Raw genomic sequence first — 9,281 nt, 5'->3', positions numbered from 1 at the left:
CAGATTTGAGTTTTGAGTTTATTGAAGAAAATAAATTAAACAAAAGTATGAATAGAAGTCATGAAATTTCATACTTAAAATATCTATACATAAATGTACATTTGAAGCAAATAAAGAAAATATAGAATACATCAAATACAAATTTACATTAAAATCTGACATTTTAAAGAATGTAATCTTTAAAAAATGTACATAGAGCATAAAAATAAAAACTACGCTTAATTTAAGTTGAACTATATGATCAGAAGTTGTTGTATCAAAATAAATATTTCTTGAAAGAAATATTCAAAAGAAATATTTTCTGTTAACTTAGAGGATACATTTCTTACTTTTTATTAACAACAACAACAATAACAATAATACAACATTGAGAATAGCAACTACAGATGTTCCTACTAAAGCATGTAAAAATGTAATTAAGTATTACTTGATTTTGGTCATGCCTCATCATGCAGTCAATGTTTAAGTTCACAAGTGCAAAGTCTTCCTCTGCTCACATGCAGAAGTAAGCAGATCTAAATGGCAAAGAAAAAAAAAAGATCAATATATAAGTGGTTATGAAGACATAGTTTCTTTTTTCACTCTGTGGAATGGGAGAAAAGATGTCATTTATATACAGATGTTGATAACAACCAAAGAAATACATATTAAAAAAGAAAACAAATTTAGTTAGTTTACAAATTAAGGTCCCATTCACACTAATACTTTTTTTTTTATTTTAAAATGGCGTTCTACAATAAAAACGATCCATTTCCACTCTGGCGTTTCATCTGGCGTTTATGAAAAGCTCTCAGTCCACACTACACTGCAGAAAACGCACATCACATGAACACACGCGCTCTGGCATGCGCTGATAGCTGGATCAGCGTATTCTCTCGTCTGAGCTCCAGGCAGTCAGCGGGAGCACTGAGCACACCTGCCCGGCTGAGAGAAGGTGAATGTCTACCAGTCCATCCCGAATCTGCTGCTGGATCTCATCGCACTGTAGTTGTTAAGCGTGGTCTATAATTCATCTTGAGTAGACCTATATCTAACAAGTCGGTCTTTTAATCTATTAGCCTATTTGTTCTCAGGGAATGTGTTTTAGCTGAGCGCAAAGATAAGTTAACCTAATATACCTATTAATTTAAGTAACCACATACACTGATTCCGCACATTTGACCGATTGCTTGCCCTTATTTCCAATATCGTATTAACTTATTGTACTTTATACTTTTATAATTATTTTTGATGATTAAAATGCTTACTGATTATTATATTCAGCAAAAGAGATGGCTATTTCCTATTTCACCATGCATTTCCTCTGTTAATCTTTATTGTGTGCATATAGCCTGACATTAAGCACATACTGTATTGCCAAAACCACACAGTGAGCCTAATGTTTCCTATTTTTCAATGGAAATGAAAGGAGGCAGTAATTAGGCTCCGTTTTGTTAAAATTTCTATAGAGGGAAGATGACGATTATATAAATGCCATGATGCCTTAACATTTTTGTTGTCTGTTATGTTTAAGTTGTTAATTTAACAATTAAAAAAGACATAGCTTTATGTCATGTTTTCATTGGGTTGTTAAAATAGTGAAACATAGCCAGGGTGAATGACGTTATAAAAGTACACATTATAAAAGTACCCTAACCCTAACCCTGTAATTACAAGAAAAGGATGCAAGCCTAAACTTTGTGTAGGCTTGATATTAAAAGAAGCCCCAAACATGTAGCGCGAATGTCTGCAGCCACGCATCCATTTTCAGATGTCTCTGTTTTCCCCCATCCACACTGACACGCAGCAGGAGCATTTTAAAACAGAAATAGTCTCTTCAGCGGTTCCAAAACGCTCCCTTTCCAGGGCCCAAAAACTCTGGGGTAGTGTGGACAGAAGGCGTAACTGTAGCAAAACTTATGTGTTTTAAAACTAAAACATATTAGTGTAAATGGGGCCTAAGAAATGTGTAATAAAATTAAATGACACAGGAAAAAAATTGAAGTATTAAAGCAACCCTCTTCTCTTCGTCAGTGTTAATTAATTTCAGTCCAACATCCACATTAGTAGAATGATGAAGATGCAACCAGAGTGGACATTTCAGCAAAGCATTGATCCAAAACACAGCCAATGAAACTCTCAAATGCTTTCAGAGAAAGAAAATCAAGCTGTAGAATGGCCCAGCCAATCCCCTGACTCGAATCCAATAGAAAATACAAAGTAAAGATCAGTAAATCCACCTGAGCAATGCATGTGACTTCATTCTTTATATGAGAGGCGTCTTTAAAGTGTGAATACTTATTTCACACACTTTATAACACAATCAGTGATAGCTGATAAATCTTTTGATAATTCTGAGGTGCAATTTTTTTTAAAACAAGGTTTTTACCTTGAATACAGTATACTTTTAACAGAGTGTGATCATATGTGTGCTGTGTCATCAATACATGAAAATATAGGGGGAAAAGGAATTTACTGTGGGTTATGAAATTTAATTATCTTTCACTGTGCCAAAATATATCCAGTTATCATATGATTTTTAAAATTGGATTAGAGTTGATTTCTGATTGATTGTTCTTTTCTTTCAAAATATGAAACTAATCTGTTTTTTTACAATGCCTGGTAGGTCTTTTTTTTTAAATTTTGATATACTGTACCCAGCCAACATTTCAGCTAAATGGCATTTACATTTTCTGTAGTTTTGCATCATTTGCAGAATCAATTAAACATAATCAAAAGGTTCTTGTAGCAGATTTTGGCATTAGAAAGTAGGCCATTTGAGTACAGTGAATTCATTGTAATTTTCAAAAAAACAGTCTGAGATGATTAACGCTTTAGAAGAAGGCACGTTATCCTGCAGGAAGTATGTATGTATGCATGCATATGGGTTTTTACTTACTGTGTCTTTGAATTTTCCTGTGTTGTGTCAACATCTCTCCAGTCCTGTGACTCTTTGAGTATTGAGGTTAAAGTTGTTTCGTCGAGTGGCATGTCTGTCGTTTTGATTAATGCTGCTGTCCTGTCAAAATAGAACAGAGATTTAAACCAGTATCACTATTTATTTGGGTAATTTCAAAGCCTTTGCCAGTGTTTGCTAAAATAAAACTATAACTTATAATCATAGGTTTTACTATAGGTTTAGCATAGTAAAAAGCACTTTAATAATTAAAAAATCAAAAAAGCATTTAATATATATTATGCAATTTACTTTGCCATAGCATCCGTTTCAGGAATGGTTTCTGGCATCTCATGAAGTGGTTTGGATCTGTGTGTGTCCACCAAGCCACTCTTTGTCGTCTGCAAGATGTATCGTGCATCCACCAACCCCATCAATCTCTGGACCCATTCCTCAGTTGGATCAGTACAGATCTCCTTTTGAATCTTTGTGATGAAACTGAATTTTATAAGAGAAGATGATTTTAAAAATCTGCATTAATATTCAATATCTATTTATTTTAATCAAGAAATTATTCCAAATACTTACACGATCCCTTTCTTGTGACATTCAAAATGTGTAGTTTGATAACTCTGAACCTGATTGACTGGTATCCTTACAGTGGAAAATGAAAAGCAGCACTCTATTTGGCTGACTGTAGGAGAAAAACAAAGATGTAAATAAATCTTTCAGTTGTTACGCAAAATAATCAATAAATGCATGTATGAATGGAATGAATAAAAAAAAAAACATCCATTCCTTTAGTCTACTCATTCAAGAGAAAATAAATAAATGAATAAAAGGATGTACATACCAGCTGAGCATAAAGCGACGAGCGCCAGCAATATGATGAAGATGCAGAACGACCTCATGGTTGGGATTGTGGTAGGTCAGATCTTGAAATACAAATCACTGTATTGGCAGCTGATCATATTGTTAATGATCACGTTACTGATACTACATAAACTTTTATGTTCCCCCCCAGCAAATAACAAGCTACTTCATTTGCATTATGGAAAAACCATGATGTGGTCTGCAAAGGTAGTATTTCCTGTGTAACTCAAACCACTTCCGTGAATGCAGCCTAAAACAGAATAACTTATTGTCTTAAATTTGTGAACTAAATACCCCATTATTTTAAGCCCATTTTCAGGTTGCAGATTTTTAAGAAGATAACTCAGGCTTCACATCCAATGAAGCCCATTTGTTCTGACACTTCAGCTGAAAAGTGCATAAGGCTCAATGCAGGAAACGATGAGCTCTGATGGTCAAGGTGGTAGAGTGGTTTGTGTGAATATGCAAAAGTGGTTGAGCTCTTATAAACTTAACCAATTTTTTAAACATGCTATATATAGCATGCTATATACTGTATATGAGCAATATCACACGTAGCAGTGCGATATGGCTGTATATCAGCACTGATGGAAGGTGTGTGTTAACTGAGTGCTTTAGTGTTTCACCAATGATGATATACAGCCATATTGCACTGCTACTCGTGTGATATTGCATTTATACAACAGCTTGACAGCATAATTGTGTACATATAAAAAAAAAATCAGAGTCTCAAAACCAGTTTCGCCGCTCCTTATACGCAGAGTACGTAGGCTGCGTAGGGCCTCAACTCCGGAGGGGGGCACCATCTCGACTGTTTAAAAAAACTATTGATATTTATTTACTTATATCAACATAAACTGCGTGTAAATAAAACATCTATTGATAATATGTTGTTAAACAAATTTTAAAAATAATTTTAAGGAGGACGCATAAACAATCATGTGACGTAATTTTTCGTGCATGCGCATAGCCGCGTGTGCGTAGCGCGTCCCGGTTCACTTATCTTTGCGGCTGCTAGCTGCGTATAATTATAATAGATGCAAGTTGCAGCTCTATGCACGAAAAAAGACAACAGCAGTCTGGAGCCGAGAAGAGGAAGAAAGTACAAGACGAATCGTGTGCATCACTTTCAGTAAACTTCCATGAATCTGGAAAACATATTTTTGGTTGTTCAAGTAAATTAGTGAGGCTAACGTTTAAACTTCTCTACAACTGCTATGCATTGTGCTTTAGACGGGACATGTTCTATGACTTTTCGCGTTTGCCCCTCTTCCCCTCAATTAGTGGTTTTAACTTGAGCAATACTTTACTATTCTGTTTGCAGTTTGCACACTAGCTACATGCACATCACAATTATTTTACTGTATGTATTATTTATCATTATATAGTTACGTTATATGATTATATATTATATAATTCTTAGCAGACAGCAATTATCATTGTTTATTGCTTTGTCTATTTCTATAAATTTCTTATTGCTGTTAGTGCTTGTATCACTGCAATGACAATAAAGTCTTTCTAGTCTTTTTTGTGCATTACAGTATGAAATAACATAACCGACTTATATTCTGTGATTTCTGAAAGATCAATTATATAAAATGAGTCAAATTACTGTAAATCACGGGCCAGAAACCATTTTTATTGCATGAATTCATTAATGATTATTTTTTTCTAAATGTTAACAAAGTTTTTTGTTTAAAAATACACCGATTCATTCTTAAAAACCACAAATGTCTTTGATTTATACTGAAAGGAAGGGTCAGCTTTTGTCACCATAGATTACAGTGCAAATTAAATCACATGTTAGTTGTAGTTTAGACAAATTATGAAGAGTGCTGGACTAGCCTATTGTTTTAATGGTGTGTCATGAGCTTTTTTCTTTAAATGACTCATTTCTTCTGTATTGTTCATGGAGGTCAATGCTGAAATTTGTCACAAAAGAAGATGAGGTGGCCTGACCAGCACTGCTCCAGAGACACCAGCAGCTGCACAGGTACAGGATGCAGCACTGAGGACCTTATATCTCTACAGGTACAGAGAGGGTTTTATTCCTTACACTTTGTAAATGTTTGAAATTATGTTTCTGCAGAAGACATGACAGTGTTTATTTTGATGTAAGCTATTATTTTGTAATGTAAACATTTGAACGTTCAAGTATAATTTGAGTGTTTATATGCATATTTATGTAAATAAATAAATAAATAAATAAATAAATAAATAAATAAATAAATAAATAAATAAATAAATAAATAAATGTTTGTAATTTCACCACAGTAAAATTTCGCTTAGGGCACCCTCTTGGCCAGTAGCGGCCCTGCTCAAAACCCTTTTGTATGAGGAACTACTTCCTCCATTCATTCACATCTGCAGCTGAAGTCAGAACAGCAGAAGCAGTTACTAGTTCACTAATGTCACTTTAGAGCAAGTATTTGAATGATTCTCTAGTGTAATGTCAAAACAGCTGATTTTGCTCACATTTTAACATTATAAGGCTGAACAACATAAAATGAATGACATTTCCCAGTATTTCTCTGTTGCAATTAGAATATCACAATAACTAACCCCGAAAAAGCCAAAACAAAGCAAACACTACTAGATTACTGTTGTGTTTGCGATAAGGAAAAACGCTAAACACATGCAGACATTTCTTCTTTCTTTCTTTCTTTCGACTGAACTAGTCTGCAGTAATAAACTCATTAGAAACAGATGGCCAACCAAAAAAATAACTCAGGGTTATACAAAGAGTGGCCAACACAAAATACACATATTCCTGATGTGAGTCCCTTCTCACACTCAATACACTACAATTACTATGGTACAAATACAGCACTACAACATACAAAAGAGAGAAATCGACTTGGAATGTCACACACCATTTTTATTAGGTTTTGACATCTGCTGTAGTTTGAAAATAAGCTGATCTTTTCTCTTCTAAAGACTTATCATGCATTCTTTGTCACCATCTTGTGGTGGAATGTCAACCATCTTTGCTCAATGACAGGCTAAAGGCTGATTTATACTTCTGCGCCAAGCGCATGCTTAGTGTTTAGTATAAACAAAACACCAGCGAAGAAACTCAACACAGAGGAACATATAAGCCTCACTGCCAGCTAGCGTTTCGGAAGTGTTATTGCAGAGCAACAAAAACAGCACGCAGAAATATAAACCAGGCTTAATGGCCGCCAATGTGCTGTATCTCAGAAATCACAATTATTTAAAATAGGCACTATTCATATAAATAAAATGCATAGTTGCAACCTAAACAACTGCATTCTTGCCTAAAAAGTCTCAAAAGTACATGATGTTGTCCAATAGCAGCAATATTTGTCAAACTGTAGAGAATTTATTGATCTGCTGTCACTCTATGTAGGCAGAGTAATATAAAAGGATGAAGAGGCTGTACGAGTGCTGATATTGCAGAATGTCATAGTCTGCAGTGTGTCACAGGGTCGAAAAAGTGGAATGGATGCTCTGGCTTTATGGCTGCTGTAACTTTAATAAACCAAAAGATGGCACTGTTTTAGTTACTTAGAGACTTTGAATCTGTTGTAGCCTATAAGGAGGTAATACTTTAGAAGGCACTCACCCTTCATGCACATACAATATGTCAGAAATAAAAATATTTATATAAAAAGGCTTCTTATATTTAAGTAGTCTTAGTTTGTGGAAAAGCTTTTTAAAAACATGGTATTTTCGAATTGATTTACTGTTCATTTACAAAGGACCAAAAAAAGCTGTTTTCGGTAAAGGGGACTTGTTATGTGCCGTATTACAAGACGTAAAATAAGGCCCGATCCCCAGTCTATTTTGTACCCTTTCCCCTTCAAATTTTCATTGCTAAGAAATAGGACACCACTACAAAACCTGCATACGTCATAATTTGTCATCATATTCTCTTGCTTCAATTGAGATCGACAATAGCGACTGCTATAAAGATTCCAGTTGTGTTAATTTTTGGTATTCATCTTCAAGAAATTGCTGAAGGCATATGGTATGTTATCATGAAGATATAAAGTGGCAAGCTCAAAACTGTACTGTGCATTAAGCATGGCCATATTTATCCATGTAAACACACGAAAACAACATCATACCAGAGACTGTAAAATTTCCCCAGCCACTACTTTACTGACAGGGTATTCAAGTGTCATTGAGTGGTTGAGTGGTTATTATTAGGGATTTTAGATAGTTTTTTATTTTAGCATTTTTTTAAAGCATGACATTAAAACATGAATGCGGTTATGAATGTATTAAAACATTTGATTGTTTGTTGTAAAAATTCATAATAATGACAAAAAATACTAATTCGTGCATCTCATGACTTCTGTGTGCAGCCATGCTGCTGTTGCGGCTGGTGTATTCTGGGAAATAATCTTACCCCTTGGTTTTAAGTGTGGTCCTGAAAAATCTCAGTTTCAAGGGCCATCTAGTCATTCTCCTTAGCCTTCAAGCAAAAGAGAATTGGGACACCCAATTCATATGATTGCGTAAAACAAGGGGTAAGGGGAAGCGCTAAGGGGTAGAATTGAGATTGGGCCTAAGTTTCTAATGTCCCTAGGGTGTGTATGTGAAGTTTCAGCTCCAAAACTCCACAAAAACTCTTCGAAACTGCCCCTTTAAGGCTTTGGCATTTTGTGACTGTCACTTTAAATTCAAATGAAATTGTGCTTCCATGCCCTCTTTTAAAAAGTGGACAGGGCTACAAATGCTTATGTATTAACATAGCATAGATATATACATTAGATGTCGCCTACCCTGTTGTTGTCTATTGAAAGGAATGTGTCAATAGAGCCGCCATTTTGAAACAGGGTAGTGCTCCTTTGAAATGAATGCAGGACCAAGGTACAGTGTAGGACTGTGGCCTCCAAAGCCAGAGATATACACATATACACATATATCTATGATCGGGAGTTTTCCTGGATGTTAGTATGCAATTTTTTTTTAATTGCGAAAATTATAATTTTACATCACTTTTCTACATTGATGGATCAGTGACCGCACTGGCACTCCTGACAAAAAGCTTGTGTTATTGTGTACAGAAATGTACTATCCACCCTCCCTGTTAAATTTGATCTATTCCGTGTCCTGAAACACAGCTCCTCTCCTGCTTTCACTTCTCATACTGACGGAGGGAGCGATTCGTTTGTGAATGAATCTCTGTTATGAAAGACTCACTAGCAGACAATAATACAAGTTTCTGGCAGCGCAGCATCTCGTTGTCATATTTCTTTTGCATTGTTTGCTGATTTTATTCAACAAAACTAGCATAAGCCGAGTGTTTAGTTCGAGTTGGAGCTACTTTGACTTATAGTGAATACAGTAAGTGACTGTATTATCATCAATAACGTTACCTGATTAGCACAAAAGTTCAGAACATACAAAAACAGAAAAAACTTAATCTTACCTATGAAATGTTCTGCCTTTGTGCTTTGTTTTCTTTGTTTGCTCTTTACTACACCCGTAGACTGCGCTATAGTCCAGCATCTTCACGTAATAACACTGTCTTGACAAGTGCGGTTGAATGACATTTGTCCTG

The 9,281-nt window shown here is 35.1% G+C and overlaps 1 protein-coding gene across 1 annotated transcript; it reads right to left on the bottom strand.

The window, feature by feature from the left end:
* On the bottom strand, positions 1-4,474 carry LOC137488600 (C-C motif chemokine 24-like). Its single transcript, XM_073933563.1, has 5 exons — positions 3,729-4,474; positions 3,464-3,569; positions 3,188-3,373; positions 2,879-2,998; positions 1-515 (listed from the first exon to the last, which is right to left on the bottom strand). The coding sequence occupies exons 1-5, from the start codon at positions 3,784-3,786 to the stop codon at positions 494-496; spliced, it is 492 nt and encodes a 163-aa protein (XP_073789664.1). The 5' UTR covers positions 3,787-4,474; the 3' UTR covers positions 1-493.
* Positions 4,475-9,281: the final 4,807 nt, after the last annotated feature.

The sequence above is a fragment of the Danio rerio genome, chromosome 20 (genome assembly GCF_049306965.1).
Source record: "Danio rerio strain Tuebingen ecotype United States chromosome 20, GRCz12tu, whole genome shotgun sequence".
NCBI classification, from domain to species: Eukaryota; Metazoa; Chordata; class Actinopteri; order Cypriniformes; family Danionidae; genus Danio; species Danio rerio.
This window is presented reverse-complemented; position numbering and strand designations above follow the sequence as displayed.